General features: G+C 37.2%; 1 protein-coding gene across 11 annotated transcripts in view; it reads left to right on the top strand.

Moving 5' to 3' along the window:
• DDX60 (DExD/H-box helicase 60) overlaps nucleotides 1–16,226 on the top strand; it is a 109,977-nt gene extending 93,751 nt beyond the window's left edge. For 6 of the 11 annotated variants that reach the window (XM_027597606.2, XM_027597607.2, XM_027597602.2 and 3 more), the window contains 4 exons: nucleotides 443–585; nucleotides 4,061–4,212; nucleotides 12,369–12,431; nucleotides 15,478–16,226. In XM_027597606.2, coding sequence (XP_027453407.2) covers nucleotides 443–585; nucleotides 4,061–4,212; nucleotides 12,369–12,431; nucleotides 15,478–15,577 — 458 coding nt within the window. In that variant the 3' untranslated portion in view covers nucleotides 15,578–16,226. Of the gene's footprint in view, nucleotides 1–442; nucleotides 586–3,799; nucleotides 4,003–4,060; nucleotides 4,213–12,368; nucleotides 12,432–15,477 lie in introns of those variants that run through there. The other 5 variants (XR_003520580.2, XR_003520578.2, XR_003520581.2 and 2 more) reach the window with 3 other exon arrangements.
• The last annotated feature ends 6,048 nt before the right edge of the window (nucleotides 16,227–22,274 follow it).

Here is a 22,274-nt window from a genome sequence, read left to right as displayed (position 1 = left end):
GGAACTAAAACATAATACAAAATTTTATAATATGGATAATATTAATAGCTAACATTTATTGAATGTATTCTGTGCCAAGATGTGTTACTCACTTTTTTTTTTAAAGATTTTATTTATTTATTTGTCAGAGAGAGAGAGAGAGAGAGTGCAAGCAGGGGGAGCTACAGGCAGAGGGAGAAGCAGGCTTCCCGCTGAGCAGGGAGCCCGATGCAGGACTCGATCCCAGGACCCTGAGATCATGACCTGAGCCGAAGGCAGACGCTTAACCCACCGAGCCACCAAGGTGTCCCATGCTATGCACTTTATCTGATGTATCTCATCTGGTCTGATATAGGTCCTGGAAATTTGAAAGACTCCATTTGTAGCATTGTCTAGAGTCTGTGCATAAAGCAGAACAATTTGGCTGATTTTTAAATAATCTATCCCAACCTATTATTGACAGATTTCACAGGAAAAGAATGTGAGGGCTCTGAACTGGTTTCTCATTTGATGAACTGCAAAGAAGGAAGAGCAGCTATTTCTCCATTTGTTTGTCTCTCCGGAAACTCTGATGGTGATTTGCTTCTACCAAATACTCCGAACGATGTAAGTGGAAATGGGGTTTATAAATAAAAGATCTTTAAGAAAGAATTGGATTTATGCTTCTAGGCTGTTTAGAAAGGATTTCAAATTTCTCAAATTGAAAAAAAAATTCCAGGTGTATGAACAGAAATATCCAGGAAATGGTACTCTTGAGGCCAGTATGGTTTCAGTTTTTCAGTGTTGCCCTGAGGGACCCTGCTCCATTCTGCTCCAAAGAATTCCCAAGTACCACCACTTTTCTTCCATCTTTGTAGGTTGATGCAAGTTTGCTATGGAAAGAGCACATATCTTCAGGCTTTCCCGGTATTGCTATAAATGCTGTAAATCCCATATATGTTCTGGATCACTGATGTCCAAAATGGAGTACAAAGACCTAGACACATTGGGAATATGCTGGACAATTCACTGAATGTTGTAATAAACTTATAGAAATTTAATTTAGATTTTAACACAAAGTTTGAGAAAGAGAATAAGTTTTGTTATATTTGATATTATGGTTTGACGCTAGTTTCAACTCTATTCTAGTCCAAAATCAGACAGTCCTCTATTACACAAAATAGTCCAGTATCACCTAAAAGAGTTTTGAAAAACTAAATATTAGACCCTTATGCATTTTAAATGGGCACATACATTTTTATCACAAATTCAAATAATTTCTGATGATATAATTTGCAGCTTCAGATAAATGTTGATATGTTAAAGCCATCATATCATTTTTAATGTATAAAATGGAATATGAATACTGAAGCATTTGAATACCCATAATTATGAAGTTAAAACAGTCAAGAATAAAATTTCCAATGATTTTAAAATTTGGCACTGTTCTTTTCTCTTGCATTTAGATTATACACTCCCCCACATAATTTGACCTCAATGTAATATATTTTTAAACATGAAGCCACCCTATTTATCACATTTCTTAGCTTATTAGATAGTATGCAATTTCAATTTAAATAGTATGCAATTTCAATAGTATGCAACAGGTTATTTCCTGTTAATTACAAAACCTTAAATATAATACTAATTTTGAGAAGTAATGACTAAAATAAAATTAATATTATATTAGAAATGTATACATTAATGGGATGGATGAAGCTACTTATTTTTAAATTAGTCCATATAACTAAGAATGAATATTTACTTATTTTTAGAATGAGACAGAGTTCCAGCTTCAAATTTTAATTTGAATGTTGAGAAACTTTATTCAAATAGATAAGTAGCTCAGAATGGAACAACTTTTCTAACAGTGATACACAATTCTTCTAATTCCTTCTGAGCTGTTTGCCCCAAATCACCTACCAGAGTATTATCACAAATATATTTTTAATGTTCTCTTAATTAGCAACTTAATTAGATGCACTTTAATTTTGTTGAATTCAAGTAATTGGAAACAACCTAATTTAAAAGAAAAAAAATTATTTTTTACGTAGTCTTTAAAGTCGTCCACTTTCTTAATAGGAAAGCAATATGGCTCTTTGTTGCTACTCTGTACATTTTCAAACCCCAAGTTTGAGGAAGCTTTTTGTTTTATAAAATGAGACAAAAGCATTCATGAAAGAAGAGATGAGAAAGGAATTTTTTTTTTTTTACTGATAATGTACATGGCTTAAAAATTACTTATAGACCACTGCTCCAGGTCTTACGCAAAGCTCTCTAAGTCTCTAGTTCCTTACCCTCATGTGAGTGGTGTCTTACAGAATGTGGAAGAATGTGGAATTCTGGCATAGAAATAATAGAGGACTGAACGTTAGCTTATAAGATCAATAATTTTATGAAGCTTTTTTCCTCTATTTTATTTCTATAATTGCAGTTAATTACTTATGTAAGAAGTTTGTAGGTAATCACATTGAAGACAAGACATATTAATTATTATAATTTCCCTTTTTCTCTATTTTACAATTAATTCAACTTATGGTTAGTAGGTACCATTAACTTTTGTTTCCTTTCCACATGCAAAATTTTCCATGGGGTTTTTGAGGGACACTGATATAATAGGATATAATGTCTGCGTCTTATTGCCCTACAGTCACCATCAATTAGAAGAAATCTTTAGGTACAGGGCATGACCTAATACAGGCTTTTCATTGTTCCTGCTGGTGTGCTAGAGAGAAGAGGCTGGTTCTATTTCATTTATTTTGAAGCATCCTGCACTGACGAATATTTCTAAAGTATGCCTTGATGGCAATATGCCCTTTGTCTTACCCAAATCACTTTATACAATTTTACTTTACTAGTGTAAGTTATAACCTCTCAAAACTTATTTTGCTTTTATTGTTACATTTTAATGTAATGCTAAATAAGCATTCATATTATCTTTAAATAACATACAGATAAGCTATAAAGCATAAAGCTGAAATGAACACCCATGGACTCAGAACCCTCCTCTATTTTATTCCCTTGTCTCTCCTCTTTCCCCAGGATATCAATTACCCTGAATTTTGTGTTTTTAATTCACCTTTAAAAAACATCATATTCCAAAGTCACTTCTTATATTTGCTGCTTTTGATTTTTAAAAAGGGAAAGGAATACTTACTGTAGTCTCCTGGATGTTGTTTTTTGCTTTTGTTTTGTTTTGTTTTTTGCACTCAACACTCTGCTCCCAAGATTCATTCATGTTGTCACATGAAGCTCTATTTTATTTTTACTACTTCATAATATTTCAGAATGTGGATATAAAACAAGCCATTGATCTAGTTTCCTCTTAAACTGTTTGTGTTTGTTTTTAGTCTTTACTGTTACAAACAGGGCTGCTACAAATGTCTAGTGCACATGTGCAACAGTTTTCCTTGAATGTAAACCTTCTGGATTTTTGAGGTCAAAACAGTTTTCTGGATCATAATGGAATAAGAATATTCCAAGAACTTATAGTAATAAAAGAGCTTTCCACACTACTATCAAATCATTTGAGAAGGTAGTTGTACCAATTAGTGTATTAGAGTAGTTCCTATTGATCCCATATAGTTTTCATAAAATGAGCAGACATCAAAACCTATTGACTTGTTAACTTCGTATTCTTACTTTCCTTCTCTTTCCCCCTATATCTCTCTCCCTTCCCTTTTTATTCTGGTGATTGGGTTCTTGCAATTGTTAGAGTTGCTCAGTTGAACTCTTCTCTTGAGATATACAAGGCCTAAGCTCTCTGATACTCTGTTTACAAGGTATCTCCTGTACCAATTAGGATAATGAAAAATAATTAAAATTAGCTTTTCTTTCCTAGTGACTCTTGTTATTATTCTCATGGCTGGACTGTTGAAATTGCCAAGAGTATGCTAAGAGGCAAAAATGTTCATAGGTGGTACCAAGTCATTCTCCAGGCTTGCTTAGGACAGCACCAACCCAGTGTGTATGAAAGACACCTTCTTCCTTCATCACGAAGAGTGTGCTTCAAAAAAGTTGAATAAAGGAACTACAAAGCACAATGTAAGAAACCATAAACTTTCTTTACACATAAATAACAAAAACAGTTGTATTTCTTCAGGTCCTTCTACGCACAGTTGGTATCAATCACACTCAGGCTCCTGTGCTGTGGTCACAGATATTTGATAACCAAGGAAGAAGAATGCCGCTTAATGCTTATGCACTTGATTTCTATAAACATGGTTCCTTGACAGGACTAGTCCAGGACAACAGGTATGTTTTATCCATCTTCACCTATCTGGCCCCCTCTAATCTTCCTACTTCTACCTTTCTGTGTCCATGTCTGTGTTCATGTCTGTGTCTCCATCTTTCTCTTTCATTTCTACCTCTACCTCTAGTCCTATTTCTGTATCTACCTATACATCTATATCTAAGGGATGAACCTAATGAATTCTAAGGCAAAGCTTTTTACAGTTTTTTAAAGATTTTATTTATTTATTTGACAGAGAGATAGCGAGAGCAGGAACACAAGCAGGGGGAGTGGGAGAGGGAGAAGCAGGTCCCCCATGAGCAGAGAGCCCGATGCGGGACTCGATCCCAGCATCCTGGGATCATGACCTAAGCTGAAGGCAGACGCCCAATGACTGAACCACCCAGGTGCCCCACAGCTTTTTACAATTTTAAGTGTAGGTGAATCATGCTAAATATACTGGAATTTTTTCCTGCAGATTAATGGTGAGAGAGAATAACAAATTTTGTGTTATTTTTGTTTGTGGTTTACCGGCAAAATCTTGGGACTTAGGCTGACTCACTTGACCTAAAGGTGTACCCTACAGATATATTTATGTACACTCACAGATATGTTTTTATTACCATACTAGCTATTCATTATAAGATATTTTAAAACTGAAAAACAATAACAATGCCATACCCACCATTATCTGAGAGAAGTATATAAAAAGGTATATAACTCACACATCTGAGGACTGAGCATAAGACAATTGTTTTAGATCTTTGGCAGGGAAATCATTTTCAAAAACAGTAAGGAAGGGTAAACCCTCTTGGATTTACCTGAGAATAGAGAAATTGGCCCAGGCACTGAGCACATAGATGTGGGAGGGGCATTCTGTCACACTAATCAGTAATTCAGTAGACAATTTACATAAAATTTTGAACCATTTTTATTGAATTAAAGGATTTAAAACTTGGGACACTAGAGAAATGTTGATTTTTTTTTTTTTTTGTATTTCATAGCTCACTCATGCAAATGTATTTTATTCTTTTTAAAAAGTTTTAATTTTAATCACCTTGTGTTCATTATGACAAGTGTGCTCCTTCATCCCCATCACCTATTTCACCCATCCCCCACCCACCTCCCCTCTGGTCACCATCTGCTTGTTCTCTATAGGTAAGAGTCCATTTCTTGGTTCACCTCTCTCTCTTTCTCTTTGCTTATTTGTTTTGTTCTTAAATTACACAGATGAGTGAAATCCTTTAGTATTTGTCTTTCTCTGGCTGACTTATTTCACTTAGCATCATACTGTCCTGCTCCATCCATTTCATTGCAAATGGCAAGATTTCATTCTTTTTAATGGTTGAATAATATTCCATCTGTCAATTGATGGACACTTGATAATGGGCTGCTTCCATATCTTGGCTTTTGTAAATAATGCTGCTATAACATAAGGGTGCATGTATCCCTTTGAATTAGTGTTTTTGTATTCTTTGGATAAATACCCAGTGATGTGATTGATGGATAGTAGGGCAGTTTTAATTTTAACTTTTTGAGGAAACTCCGTACAGTTTTTCATAGTGGCCGGTCCAGTCTGCACTCCACCAGCACTGCAAGAGGGTTACCCTTTATCCATGTCCTCCCCAACACCTATTGGTTCTTGTGGTTGTTTTTTTTTTAGCCATTCTGACAGGTGTGAGGTCATATCTCATTGTAGTTTTGATTTGCATTTCCCCGATGGCAAATAATGATGAGCACCTCCTCATGTGTCTGTGGGCCATCTGTATGTCCTCCTCGAAGAAATGTCCATTTGGGTCTTCTGCCATTTTTTAACTGGATTATCTGTATTTGGATGTTGAGTTTTATAAATTCTTTATATATTGTGGATATAATCCTTTATCAGGTATGTCATTTGCAAATACCTTCTTCTATTCCCTAGGTTGTCTTTTAGTTTTGTTGATTGTTTCCTTCACTGCAGAAGCTACCTTTTTTTTTTAAAGATTTTATTTATTTATTTGACAGAGAGAGACACAGTGAGAGAGGGAACAAAAGCAGGGGGTGTTGGAGAGGGAGAAGCAGGCTTCCCGCTGAGCAGGGATCCTGTTGCAGGGCTGTATCCCAGGACCCTGGGATCATGACCTGAGCCGAAGGCAGATGCTTAACGATGGAGCCACCCAGGCGCCCCTACTTTTTTTTTTTTAAGTAGGCTCCATGCCCAACATGAGGCTTGAACTCACAACCCTGAGATTAAGAGTCCTACATTCTACCAACTGAGCCAGCCAAGTGCCCCTGAAGCTACTTATTTCTAGTCCTAATAGTTTATGCTTGCTTTTGTTTCCCTTGCCTCAGGGGACCTATCTACAAAAAAGTTGCTATATTCAATGTCAAAGAAATCATTGCTGTGTTCTCTTCTAGCATTTTTATGGTTTCAGGTCTCACATTTAGGTCTTTAATCCATTTTTAATTTACTTTTATATATGCTGTAAGAAAGTTTTCCAGTTTCACTCTTTTTTTTTAAGATTTTATTTATTTATTTTGAGAGAGGGAGCGTGAGAGAGAGAGAGAGAGAAGAGGGGGAAGGGCAAAGGAAGAGGGAGAAGCAGACTCCCCACTGAGCAGGGAACCTGATATGGGGCTCAATCTCAGGACTCTGGGATAATGGCCGGAGCCAAAGGCAGAGGCAGACACTTACCTGACCCAGTCACCCAGGTGCCCTTTCCAGTTTCATTCTTCTGCATGTTGCTGTCCAGTTTTGCCAACATCATTTGTTGAAGAGACTATCTTTTTTCTATTGGATATTCTTTCCTGCTTTGTCAAAGATTAATTGATCATATAATTGTGGGTTTATTGCTGGGTTTTCTGTTCTGTTCTATTGATCTATGTATTTATTTTATGTCAGTACCATACTGTCTTGATCATTATAGCTTTGTAATATAACTTGAAGTCTGGAATTGCGATGCCTCCAGCTTTGCTTTTCTTTTTCAAGGTTGCTTTCGCTATTCAGGGTCTCTTGGGGTTCCATACAAATTTTCGGATTGTTGTAGTTCTGTGAAAAATGCTGGTGGTATTTTGATAGGGATTGCACTGAATCTGTAGATTGCTTTGTATAGTATAAACATTTTAACAATATTTGTTCTACTAATCCATGAGCATGGAATGTCTTTCTGTTTCTTTGTGTCATCTTTCATTTCTTTCATCAGCATTTTATAGTTTTCAGGTTACAGGTCTTTCACCTCTTTGGTTAGGTTTATTCCTAGGTATCTTTTGTTTTTGGTGCAATTGTAAATGGGATTGATTCCTTAATTTCTCTTTCTGCTGCTTCATTATTGGTGTATAGAAATGCAACAGATTTCTGTACATTGATTTTGTATCCTGTGACTATACTGAATTCATTTATTAGTTCTAGCAGATTTTTAGTGGAGTCTTTCTGGTTTTCTATATATAGTATCATATCATCTGTAAATAGTGAGTTTTACTTCTTCCTTACCAATTTAGATGCCTTTTATTTGTTTTTGTTGTCTGATTGCTAAGGCTAGGACTTCCAGTACTATATTGAAAAAGAGTGGTGAGAATGGACATCCTTATCTTTTCCTGACCTTAGGGGAAAGCTCTCTGTCACCACTGAGGATGATGTTAGCTGTGGGTTTTTTATGTATGGCCTTTATTATGTTGAAGTTTGTTCCCTTTAAACCTGCTTTGTTGAGGGTTTTTATCATGAATGGGTGTTGTACTTTATCAAATGCCTTTTTCTGCATTTATTAAAATGATCATATGGTTCTTACCCTTTCTTTTATTTATGTGATGTATCGTGTTGGTTGCTTTGTGAATATTGAATCACCCTTGCAACTCAGGAATAAATCCCCCTTGATTATGGTAAATGATTTTTTTTAATGTATTGTTGAATGTGGCTTGCTAATATTTTGTTGAAGATACTTGCATCTATGTTCATCAGAGATATTGGCCTGTAGTTCTCTTTTTTTGTGGTGTCTTTATCTGGTTTTGGTATCAGGGTAATGCTTGCCTCAGAATGAATTTGGAACTTTTCCTTCCTCTTCTATGTTTTGGAATAGTTTGAGAAGAATAGGAATTAACTCTTTTGTAAATGTTTGGTACAATTTACCTGTGAAGCCATCTGGTCTTGGACTTTTGTTTGTTGGGAGTTTTTTGATTACTAATTCAATTTCTTTACTGGTATTCAGTCTGTTCAAATTTTCTATTTCTTCCTGTTTTAGTTTTGGTAGGTTTTATGTTTCTAGGAATTTAATCATTTCTTTCAGGTTTAATTTGTTGGCATATAGTTTTTCATAATATTCTCTTATAATTGTTTGTATTTCTGTTGGTGCTGATAGTTATTTCTCCCTCTCATTTATGATTAGAGGTTTATCAGTTTTATTGATTTTTTGAAAGAGCCACCTTCTCGTTACATTAATCTATTCTGTTGTGTGTTTGTTTGTTTTAGTTTCTGTATCATTTATTTCTGCTCTAATCTTCATTATTGCCTTCCTTCTGCTGGTTTTAGGTTTTGTTTGTTCTTTTTCTAACTTTTTTGGGTGTAAGGTTAGGTTTTTTATTTGACAGTTGTCTTACTTATTGAGGTGGGACTGTATTGCTATAAACGTCCCTTTTAGAACCACTTTTGCTGCATCCCAAAGGTTTTGGACCATTGTGTTTTCATTTTCATTTGTTTCCATGTATCTTTTTTATTTATTCTTTGATTTCCTGGTTGACCCATTCATTGTGTTGTACCATGTTATTTAACTTTCATGTATTTGTGGTTCTTCCAGATTTTTTCTTGTGATTGACTTCTAGTTTCTTAGGGTTGTGGTTAGAAAAGATGTATGGTATGATTTTGATCTTTTTGAATTTTTGAGGCTTGTTTTGTGGCCTAACGTGATCTATTCTGGAGAGTGTTCCATCTGCGCTTGAAAAGAATGTGTATTCTGCTGTTTTAAGTTGGAATGTTCTGAATATATCTGTTAAGTTCATTTGGTCCAGTGTGTCATTCAAAGCCACTGTTTCCTTGTTGATTTTCTGTTTAGATGATCTGTCCATTGATGTAAGTGGGATGTTAAAGTCCCCTACTATTATTGTGTTATTATCAGTTAGTTCCTTTATGTTTGTTATTAACTGTTTTATGTATTTAGGTGCTCCCATGTTGGGTATATAAATATTTACAACTGTTATATATCTTCTTGTTGGATTATCCTCTTTATGATTACATAGTGCCCTTCTCTGTCTCTTGTGACAGTCTTTGCTTTAAAGTTTAGTTTGTCCGTTATAAGTATTGCTAGTTTGGCTTTCTTTTGACAACCATTTGCATGATAAATGTTTCTCCATCCCCTCACTTTCAATCTGTAGGTGTCTTCAGGGCTAAAATGCTCTTATAAGCAGCATATAGATGAGTCTTTTTTTTTTTAATCCATTCTTTCACCCCATGTGCTTTGATTCAAGTGTTTAGTCCATTTGCATACAATGTAATTATTGATGGATATGCATTTATTGCTATTTTATTACTTATTTTGTAGTTGTTTCTGAAGATTTTCTCTGATCCTTTCTTGTCTTTCTTTCATGGTTTGCTGGTTTTCTTTAGTGATATATTTGGATTTCTTTCTCTTTATTCTTTGCATATTTATTAGTGGTTTTTGATTTGTGGTTACCATTAGGTTACATCTTCTACATAGAGCAGTCTATATTAAGTTGATGGTCATTTAGGTCTGAACCCATTCTTTACTCCTCTCCTCCCCATGTTTTAGATATATGGTGTCTTATTTTACATACTTTTATTTTGTGAGTTCCTTGGCTGGTATTTTACAGAAAGATTCATTTTTACTGCTTTTGTGTTTCCCACCTTCATACTATCACTTTTGGTCTTTCATTTCCACTGAAAGAGTCCCCTTTAATATTTCTTGGAGGGCTGGTGTGTTGGTCATGAACTGCTTTAATTTTTGTTTGTCTGGGAAACTCTTTATCTCTTCTTCTATTCTGAATGATAAACTTGCTGGATAGAGTATTCTTGGCTGCAGATTTTTCCAATCCAGCACTTTGAATATGTCATGCCACTTTCTCTTGCTTGGAGAGTTTCTGCTGAAAAAGCCCATGTTAGCTTTATGGAGTTTCCCTTGTATGTAACTGCCTTATTTTGTCTTGCTGCTTTTAATTTTTTTCTTTATTACTATATTTTGCCATTTTAATTATGTCTTGGTGTGGATCTGCTTTTGTTGATTTTTTGGGAATTCTCTGTGCCTCCTGGATCTGGATATCTTTTTCCTTCCCCTGTTAGGGAAGTTTTCAGCTATTATTCTTCAAATAAACTTTCTGTCCCCTTTTATTTCTCTTCTTCTGGGACTTTTATAATGTGAAATTTTTAAAAAAGATCTTATTTATTTGAGAGATAGAGAGAGAATGTGCACAAGTGGAGGGTTAGGTGGAGAGGGAGAAGCAGACTCCCCACTGAGCAGGGAGTCTGATGTGGGGCTCCATCCCAGGACCCTGAGATCATGACCTGAGCTGAAGGCAGACACTTAATCGACTGACCCACTGAGGTGCCTCTATAATGTAAATGTTATTACATTTGATAGAGTCGCTGAGTTCCCTAAATCTCTTCTTATTTTGCATAATTCCTTTTTCTCTTTTGTTCAGCTTGACTACTTTCTGTTACTGTGTTTTTCTAGGTCATTAATTTGTTCCTCTGCTTTTCCATCCTGCTGTTCATTCCATCAAGCGTGTTTGTCATTTCATTTATTGAGCCCTTAGTTCTGGTATGTTATTCCTTATCTCTGTGTTAAGGTTCTCACTCATGTCTTCCATTCTTAAGTCCAGTGACTATCTTTATGATCATTACTTTAAATTCTCTGTTTCACTTAGATCTCTGGCCATGGCCCTATCCTGTTATTTCATTTGGGACAAATTCCTCTGTCTTCTCATTTCGTCTGTCTCTATGTCAGCTACCATGTGTTAGGAAAGTCAGCTACTTCTCCTGTTTTTGAGGGTAATGGCCTTATGTAGAACTTCTGTGTTGGGAGATGCAGTGTAGGCAGGGGTTTGGGCTGGTCTTCTGGGGAAAGGAGCCCACAGTGCTGGCACTGAGGCAAGCATGACTTGGAAGGGTGGATCCACCAGAGCATGGCAGGTACAGAGCTTGGCATAAGCAAGTTAGGTAGCAAGTGTTGGCATGCTACTGGTTCCTACAGGTAGCCCTGTGCTTATTCCAAGGGGTGGAGGAGGGAAGTGGTGCTGGTCAGTTTCTTTTTTCGCAGAGGGGTCTCTTGTGAACACTGCGTCTCTGGGACATGCTCTGAGAAGAGCAAATAACCCGCCCACTATATGCCACAGGCACTCTTCAATTGCTGTTTCCACACTATACATCCGGGGGTTGTTTGCCCTGCCTTTTCTCCAAAAGCAGCCCCAATACCCCTGGGCTATATCTGAGCCAAGCCCACTGACCTTTAAAATTCTAGGCTTTAAGCCTCATTGGTTGCAAGAACTCATGATATTCAGCCCCTCTGATTTTCCAAGCCAGTTGCTATGGAGAATCATCTTCCCTTTATGCTCCACTGTGTGCTAGTCTGTCTCTTGCCCTGCTCCACCTCCATGGCTGCCACCCCACTGCGATGGGCATGATCCAGTTCTCTCCCAAACCACATCTCTGCACTTCCTACCTTCTTCAATGTAATTTCTTTTCTACCTTCAGTTGTGGAGTTTGTTCTGTCAGTCTTCAGGTTGATTTTTGGGGTATTTAGGATGTTTTGATAGTTATCCAGTTGTGTTCATGGGATGAAGCAAGCCTAGGGTCTTTCTACTCCACCATCATTTTCCCTCTTGGATGTATTCCTCATCATTTTTTAAAATATGACTCATTATTGTGAATTAAGTTGTGACATTAGTAAATAATCCATTTGATTCTTCCCTTTTGATTCTCCAGCTCCCATTCACTCTCCTGAGCTTAACTTTCCTATTTTGTTTTTCTCCTGAGATGGTCAGTCTCCTGTGTGTGTTGATTATGTGTGGTTGTGATAACTGACTTTTGAATTCATAATTATTCCTCTTGATTGAATCATCATCTAGGATTTGTGGTGAAAGGTTTTAGTAAATATGTCTTGACAGACAAAAGTAATTTATTATTGGCAAGTCCAGCATTTCAGTATGAAGTAATTTACTATTTTTGTACTATTAATTTTCAAAATGATATTTTGTTTAGGATGAATGAAGGAGCTGCTTATGACTTGTTGAAAGATTTCGCACTCACCATTAAATCTCTCAGGTATGTTATATATTTTAAACATTGATTTCAGATTTTCCAAAAATTTAATGGTAATTTGAAAAATGTTGACCTGATACTTAAAAATGCCATTGAGCTTCTTAGGTGTCACATATTTCAACTCCTCAAACACTTTGCAGAGCTTCTCTCCAACACCCTGTTGCACTGGTTCTATAATAGAATTAATCCCAAAGCCCATTTGACATAAGGTTTTATTCAGACCAGAGCCTCAGCCTCAGGCACTGCATAATAACAGGATAATATTCCAAAGCCTCAAGAATTCCTAAATCCTCGTATTCTCAGTTTTCACAACCAGTGTTTGTCAGATACGTGATACTTCAGAAGGCCCCTTAGGGCTCCATCAGGTTTATATCAGCTTACATATTCTGGACTCTCTTGCTTTATATAATGTTTTTTTCCAGGGTTTATCTGACTCTGGTCTCTCATACTGGCTTCCTGTTTTCATCTTTAGCAGAGTTCAGTGGGGACCCAAACAACTCTAAACTTTATATAGATAAACCCATCCTAAGGCTTTATTACATGGTCCATCCTTAGGCACATCTAGTGTTGCCTGGTTAAATTCCAGTCTGCATATGCCCTTCAATACTTTATGGGTTTTCCCTTTTCTAACACTTACTTTAAAAATTATATATCTTCACATACATGCATACAATTGCCATGAATCTCTTCATGAATTTCTTGCTAATCAGGTCATTGATTTTTAATTTTTTGATTTGAGATTAATCAGACCTGTTTGGATGTTTTATATAGAGAATGAAACTATGGGGATGCTAGGACAGAGGGAACTGCTCTAGATAGTTTCTCGAGTATCTTTAGTGTATTTCTTGAGTGGCTCATAGTTATTCAAGAGTATACCAGAAAACCCCAGAGACTTTGGAGCTGTCTCAAAATCTGGTCCTAGAAATATTATTCATTGATCTGAAAAGTATTGAAATATTATTGGTTTGAGACATACTTCTAAGCATTTGAGATATAGAGAATCAGTAAATCTATCATTGCTTTAAACATAATCTTACAGTGTAGTGTGAGGAAACTGACTTGTAGCTATTACAAAGGCAATAAGTGCTAGGATGACAGATAATGGGGCAACCTTGGATTCAGAGAAGGATTTTCAGTATATGTGCTGCCGAAGTGAGCACTAGGGAAGGATTTTCAAATGAAGTAATTTTTTCACTAAATCTTAAAGGATCTTAAGGGTTGGGGCAGAGGAAATAGTGTTTTCCAAGTAGAGAAATGAGAAAGGGTCTGATATGTCAGGGGTAGACTTCAATCTCACTCTAGTGGCATTGGAAATATGGGAGTTGTGATAGGGATGGGGGAAGGTACTGAGTTGCTTAAAGCAGCTTTACAGCAATTTGGATATGTATTGGAAGGAGGCTTAATTCTCATATTATGGAGGTTGGGCTTAGTATTCTGAATAACGTGTAGACAGTGTATAGGCATGAGTATGATATGGGTCTGTGGTTTACATGTGTGACAGACATGTGCATGGTTTATATATGTGACAGAGACTCAAAGGCTATAAGAGCCATGCAGGTGAGAGTGAGTGTGAGTCTGAAATAGAAGTAATGATGGAAAAGAGCGGTTAAAGAAATAGTTACGGGATAGAATTCAGAGAAATTGTCAATAAAGTTCATGTGGTTGGTGATGATAATGAGGTTTCTGTTTTAGTTAATGATACATTAGAAGGGAGGATGAAGTTTGAGGAGGACTAAGAACCAAAAATAGTGAGTTAGAATTTATACATGTCACATAATATCTGTGGGAAATAATTCAAGAGGAAAGGGTCAGTGTCATAATTATAGGTCTATGACTAGGAGTATATTCAGTGTTACAGGTACGGATCTGGTCATTCTTTGTGGTAGGTCAATGAAGACACTAGGAAAAATTCTGGAACTCTAGGGCAACCAAAGTAGATAAGGAATTACAAAAGGCTGATAAAATGTCAGATCTTGATCATGGTCAGTACTTTATCAACCCAGCTGCACTGTTCATTCTTGAATTTCCTCTGTCCTTTCTTTTCACTTGCATATTCATTTCTTGTTGCTGCTGTAACAAATTACCACAAACTTACTGGTTTAAACCAACACAAATTTATTATCTTACAGTTCTGGAAGCCTGAAGTCCAAAACGGGTCTAACTGGGTTAAAATCAAGATGTTGGCAAAGCTCATTTCTTTCTGGAGACTTTAGGACAATCTGCTTTATTCTCTTGTCCAGCTTCTAGATGTTGCTGGCATTATTTTGATTATGGTTCCCTTTCATCTTTAAGGCCAGCAATGGTGGGGGAGTCTTACACTGCATTACTCTGAGATGAACTCTCTCCTGCCTCCTCTCTCATAAAAGTCTTTGAGACTATATTGGGTCCACCCAGATATTCCAGGATAATTTTTCTATCACAAAGTCAGCTAATCAGCAACTTCAATTCCATCTGCAACCTTAATTCTCTTTGCTATATAAACTAACATAGTCCTAGATTTCTGGGGATTAGAACACAAATAAAGGCCACTATTCTGTTTATTACACCCTGTTTTTTTAAAAATTTCTCACATATCTAGGTAAAGGAAGTAATATTTTGCTCTTCATAGAGGTACTTGCTTATGGATTTCAGTATATACTGGACACAATAGCCAAAAAAAAAAAAAAAAAAAAAACCCCACAAAATAGCCTCCAAAGAGATGTGTGGCAAGAAGGAAGGGACTTTGTGTTGCTGCTGTTGAAGGGAGAAGGGATAAAGTTACATGGAATTTGGTGGCCTTTAAAATCCTCTTGGTAATTGACATGAAGAGGAGCTGCATGGGAATTTTTTTGTTATCTTTATTTTGTTTTGTTTTTTTATACACTTTTTTTAAGATAAATATATTTCTTATCAGTATACTTCATATTTTGCTAACATTTCATCATTTCATCATTTAGTGGGATTTACTTAATTCTTCTTGCCTGGGGAAAGTCCTTCTTATAATGCTGACTCTCACTAAAATGTGTGCTCTGTGTGTGTGTGTGTGTGTGTGTGTTTATTTCCATTACAGTGTTTCCTTGCGTGAACTATGTGAAAATGAAGATGACAACGTGGTCTTAGCATTTGAACAATTGAGTGACACCTTTACTGAAAAACTTAATGGAGTTTAAAAATAAAGATTATCCAGACCACTTAAAATATTGCCATGGGCATTTTTAAAGTTATATTTTATGATCCTCATACTTTTTGTCAGAAATACATATATGATGAAGTGGAAAGAGCAAACATTTTGGAGTCAGAATTGTGATCAATTGTGATCCATGTAACTTCCATGTTCTCTCATGAGTACCCTTGGACAAGTTATTTAATATCTTTGGAATCTTAGCTTCTGTATATAGTTGAATAATAATGCCTATGTTTCAGTTAGTTTGTGGACTGATTGAGAAAATGCAAAGATTTTGTATGTGACTGAAGAACAATTTTTACTCTGTGAAGTCTAAACAAATATTACATTCTCAGCATTTTTCTCCTGGATGTTATAATTTATAAAGGTCTATCAAGGCTAGAATAAACTATTACAGTACCCTGAAGTTGAAATATATTTTCTCTAATTAACTTAAATGTGATTATATGACTTAGATATATGGTTTTTAAAAAATGACAACTTCTAGTAAACTTGAATTACTTTTAAAAAAATATGAGAGCTTTGGCATAAATCCTGTGATGCTTTAAGATAAAATATAGCTGGTGTTTTGGCTTGATTTTAATTGTATATAAATGATTGAAAAAACACAAAGAAATAAAATGGGTTTAATCAATTTTCCATTGGTCTCTTTGTGTAAAGTCTATACATCTTTCAATCCATTTACACATACATATGCATTTTATATATAATAAATAGTTTATGTCTAATCACTTTCCCTCTCTAGTCTAAGCCTCAGATCACAGTTTTGGAATCCATTTTAGACCCTAAACTTGAACAGAACATTTTATCCTCAGAGCAAAAGGACTGCTCTCTCCTTCTATCCAGGTTGTCTTACTGAAGATGATCTTTTGTACGACATTATTTATACATATATTACATTGGCTTAGAAAAACATCCATGGTTCTTGGGCGCCTGGGTGGCTCAGTCGTTAAGCGTCTGCCTTTGGCTCAGGTCATGATCCCAGGGTCCTGGGATTGAGCCCTGCATCGGGCTCCCTGCTCCGAGGGAAGCCTGCTTCTCCCACTCCCCCTGCTTGTGTTTCCTCTCTCGTTGTCTCTCTCTCTGTGTCAAATAAATAAAATCTTTAAACAAACAAACAAAAAAAAACAACCATGGTTCAATTTGTCTGGAGATAAAAGAATATTGTTACCTGGAACTGACCCATTATTGCATGTGCCATGTTAGGGGACTCTAGTTCTTCAGACTAAATCCATTTACATTATTTTAAAATATGCACTGCAACAATTTCTGGACATCAAAATACTTAGAAAGTGGTTTCTACTGACCTCTTAATCTCTGCTCAAAACACTGATACACAATATTAATAGATTGTCATGTTGGTTTTCACCTCTTACTTGTCTCATGGAGACATGAAAATTTTTTTTCCATGTGACTGAGCCAATCTGGTTTCCTAATTTTTAGAGGTAGAATAAGATTATTTCCTATAATCTGGTATTCTATTAAAAGAGGGAGTTATAACTAACCTCTTTGAGGTGGGTCTAATGGGCAGCTTCCTTTGCTTCCTTTTTGACTTTTAGCAATGACTTTAAAAAAGTAATTTGAAGGGGGGAAATCGGAGGGGGAGACAAACCATGAGAGACTATGGACTCTGAGAAACAAACTGAGGGTTCTAGAGGGGAGGGGGGTGGGGGAATGGGTTAGCCTGGTGATGGGTATTGAGGAGGGCACGTTCTGCATGGAGCACTGGGTGATATGAACAAGCAATGAATCATGGAACACTACACCAAAACAAATTATGTAATATATGGTGATTAACATAACAATAAAAAAATAAAAACAAAACAAAACAAAACAAAAAAAAACTAATGATGTAGGGGCAGAGCAAGATGGAGGAGGAGTAGGAGACCTAGATTTCGTCTGGTCTCAGGAATTCAGCTGAATAGGGATCAAACCATTCTGAACACCTACGAACTCAACAGGAGATCAAAGAGGAGAGTAGCAACAACTATCTGAACAGAGAAGCGACCACTTACTGGAAGGTAGGACGTGCGGAGAAGTGAATCCGAGTCGATATTCGGGAGGATAGACGGCGGGGGAGGGGCCTCCGCCAGCCACTTCTGGCAAGTGATAGAGCCCCGGAGCACAAAATCGGACCTTTTAGAAGTCGGCTCCGCTGAGGGACGTCGCTCCAGTGGTTAAGCAGGGGGTGGAATCCTCGCGGGACAGTGGGGTCTCAGGACCCTTGGGGTCACAGAAAGACCAGGGGAGCCTGAGTGCAGCAGAGCTCCCAGGTATCAGAGCGGGGAAGCCGGCTGCAGAGACGGAGCCGAGGCGCGGGCTCTCAGCTCAGGGTTGCCATAAACTGTGATCCGCGGCCCAGTTGGGCCACTGCTCCTGCAGCAGGGACCCAACAAGCGGCGAATCCGGGGAGACTCCCCTTCCTCCCCGGGGAGGAGTGGCGCGGGAACACACCGCAGGGATCTGCTGGGTTTGGAGACTCCACACGGGGTCAGGTGCCAGAGATATAAACGCTCGGTCACAGGCCGGGTGAGCACGGAGAGCGGCCGGAGACCAGGGACAAGGGAGTGACTGCTTTTCTCTGGGGGCGCACTGAGGAGCGGGGCCCCGAGTTCTCAGCTCCTCCGGGCAGAGATTGGGAGGCCACCATTTTTGCCCTGGTCCTCCAAGGCTGTACGGAGAGCTTGCAGGGAACAAAAGCTCCTGAGATCAAACCCGAGCAGCTTGCTTAGCCCGGACCGACAAGGGCGGGGCAATTCAGCCTCCAGCAAAGACATTTGGAAACCACAGCAACAGGCCCCTCCCCCAGAAGATCAGCAGGAACAGCCAGCAAGCCAAGACCAAGTTTACCGATCAAGGAGAACGGGAGAACTCCAGCGCTAGGGGAATACTGCACATAGAATTCATGGCTTTTTTTTACCATGATTCATTAGTTCATCAAAGTTAATTTTTGTTAACTGTTTTTTATTTCTTTTTCTTTTTCCCTTTTTCAACCAACATCTTATCAATCTTTTTTTTAAAAAAAAAAAACATTTTTTATTTTTCATTTTTAGAGTCATATTTTATCCCTTCATAGTAGTTACCCTTATTTTTGGCATATATATGTATATATAAGTTGTTCTCTCTTTAAAATTTTGAGATACAGTTTCTTCTAACAGATAAAAATATACCCTAAATCACTAGTGTATGGTTCTGTTCTAGTCTCCTGCCTGCTCACATTCTCTCCCTTTTTTCTTTTTTTTTAAATCTTCTTTCTTTTTTCAAACAACTTCTTATCAAGTCCTTTTATAAAATCTTTTATAATTTTCATCTTTACAGTCATCTTCTATTCCTTCATTGTATCAACTCTTATTTTGTACATATATGTCTTTCTTCCTTTAAAATTTTAGGAGGCACTTTTTTCTAACAGACCAAAATACGCCCAAAATCTAGTGTGTGGCACTGATCTATGCACTAGCCTGATCATATTTGATCACATTCTGCTTTTTTTGTATTGTTCTGTTTTTGTTTTTATCTTTTTTTTTCTTTCTTTTCTTTTTTTTTTTTTCTCTTTCTTTTTGCTTTCTTTCCCTTTCTTTTCCCCTGGTTTCAGGTCTTTTCTGATTTGTATACAGTATATTTGCTGGGGACATTGTAAACCTGTTAGCATTTTGTTCTCTCATTCATCTATTCTCCTCTGGACAAAATGACAAGATGAAAAAAATCACCTCAGCAAAAAGAACAAGAGGTAGTACCGTCAGCCAGGGACCTACTCAATACGGACATTAGTACGATGTCGGACCTAGAGTTCAGAATCATGACTTTAAAGATACTAGCTGGGCTTGAAAAAAGCGTGGAAGTTGTTAGAGAAACCCTTTCTGGAGAAATAAAAGAACTAAAATCTAACCAAGTCGAAATCAAAAAGGCTATTGATGAGGTGCAGTCAAAAATGGGGGCACTAACTGCTAGGATAAATGAGACAGAAGAGAGAATCAGTGATATAGAAGACCAAATGATGGAAAATAAAGAGGCTGAGAAAAAGAGGGAGAAACAACTACAGGATCACGAGGACAGAATTTGAGAGATAAGTGATTCGATAAGATGAAACAACATTAGAATAATTGGGATCCCAGAAGAAGAAGAAAGAGAGAGAGGGGCAGAAGGTATATTGGAGCAAATAATAGCAGAGAACTTCCCTAATGTGAGGAAGGAAACAGGCATCAAAATCCAGGAGGCACAGAGAACCCCTCTCAAAATCAATAAAAATAGGTCAACACCCCGACATCTAATAGTAAAACTTACGAGTCTCAGAGACAAAGAGAAAATCCTGAAAGCAGCTCGGGAGAAGAGATATGTAACCTACAATGGTAAAAATATTAGATTGGCAACAGACCTATCCACAGAGACCTGGCAGGCCAGAAAGGACTGGCAAGATATCTTCAGAGCACTAAACGAGAAAAATATGCAGTGAAGAATATTATATCCAGCTAGGCTGTCATTGAAAATAGAAGGAGAGATAAAAAGCTTCGAGGACAAACAAAAACTAAAGGAATTTGCAAACACGAAACCAGCCCTCCAAGAAATATTGAAAGGGGTCCTCTAAGCAAAGAGAGAGCCTAAAAGCAGCAAAGATCAGAAAGGAACACAGACAACATACAGTAACAGTCACCTTACAGGCAATACAATGGCACTAAATTCATACCTTTCAATAGTTACCCTGAATGTAAATGGGCTCAATGCCCCAATCAAAAGACACAGGCTATCAGATTGGATTAAAAAACAAGACCCATCCATATGCTGTCTGCAAGAGACTCATTTTAGACCCAAAGACACCCCCAGATTGAAAGTGAGGGGGTGGAAAACCATTTACCATGCTAATGGACACCAAAAGAAAGCTGGGGTAGCAATCCTTATATCAGACAAACTAGATTTTAAAACAAAGACTGTAATAAGAGATGAGGAAGGACACTATATCCTACTTAAAGGGTCTATCCAACAAGAAGATCTAACAATTGTAAATATCTATGCCCCGAACATGGGAGCAGCCAATTACATAAGGCAATTAATAACAAAAGCAAAGAAACACATTGACAACAATACAATAATAGTGGGGGACTTTAACACTCCCCTGACTGAAATGGACAGATCATCTAAGCAAAAGATCAACAAGGAAATAAAGTCTTTAAATGACACACTGGACCAAATGGACTTCACAGACATATTCAGAACATTCCATCCCAAAGCAACGGAATACACATTCTTCTCTAGTGCCCATGGAACATTCTCCAGAATTGATCACATCCTAGGTCACAAATCAGGTCTCAACCGGTACCAAAAGATTGGGATCATTCCCTGCATATTTTCAGACCACAATTCTTTGAAACTAGAACTCAATCACAAGAGGAAAGTTGGAAAGAACTCAAATACATGGAGGCTAAAGAGCATCCTACTAAAGAATGAATGGGTCAACCAGGAAATTAAAGAAGAATTAAAAAAATTCATGGAAACCAATGAAAATGAAAACACAACTGTCCAAAATCTTTGGGATACAGCAAAGGCAGTCCTGAGAGGAAAGTATATAGCCATACAAGCCTTTCTCAAGAAACAAGAAAGGTCTCAAATACACAATCTAACCCTACACCTAAAGGAGCTGGAGAAAGAGCAGCAAATAAAGCCTAAACCCAGCAGGAGAAGAGAAATAATAAAGATCAGAGCAGAAATCAATGAACTAGAAACCAAAAGAACAGTAGAACGGTTCCACGAAACTAGGAGCTGGTTCTTTGAAAGAATTAACAAGATTGATAAACCCCTGGCCAGACTGATCAAAAAGAAAAGAGAAATGACCCAAATCAACAAAATCATGAATGAAAGAGGAGAGATCACAACCAACACCAAAGAAATACAAACAATTTTAAGAACATATTATGAGCAACTCTATGCCAGCAAATTAGATAACCTGGAAGAAATGGTTGCATTCCTAGAGATGTATCAACTACCAAAACTGAACCAGGAAGAAATAGAAAACCTGAACAGACCTATAACCACTAAGGAAATTGAAGCAGTCATCAAAAATCTCCCAAGAAACAAAAGCCCAGGGCCAGATGGCTTCCCAGGGGAATTCTATCAGGCATTTAAAGAAGAATTAATACCTATTCTCCTGAAACTGTTCCAAAAAATAGAAATGGAAGGAAAACTTCCAAATTCATTTTATGAAGCCACCATTACCTTGATCCCAAAACCAGACAAAGACTCCATCAAAAAGGAGAATTACAGACCAATATCCTTGATGAACATGGATGCAAAAATTCTCACCAAAATACTAGCCAATAGGATCCAACAGTACATTAAAAGGATTATTCACCACAACCAAGTGGGATTTATCCCTGGGCTGCAAGGCTGGTTCAACATCCGCAAATCAATCAACGTGATACAATATATTAACAAAAGAAAGAACAAGAATCATATGATCCTCTCAATAGATGCAGAAAAAGCATTTGACAAAGTACAGCATCCTTTCTTGATCAAAACTCTTCAGAGTATAGGGATACCTCAATATCATAAAAGCCATCTACGAAAAACCTACAGCGAATATCATTCTCAATGGGGAAAAGCTGAGAGCTTTTCCCCTAAGGTCAGGAACACGGCAGGCATGTCCACTCTCACCACTGCTATTCAACATAGTATTCGAAGTCCTAGCCACAGCA

Source organism: Zalophus californianus, chromosome 2, assembly GCF_009762305.2.
Source record: "Zalophus californianus isolate mZalCal1 chromosome 2, mZalCal1.pri.v2, whole genome shotgun sequence".
Classification (NCBI taxonomy): Eukaryota; Metazoa; Chordata; class Mammalia; order Carnivora; family Otariidae; genus Zalophus; species Zalophus californianus.
This window is presented reverse-complemented; position numbering and strand designations above follow the sequence as displayed.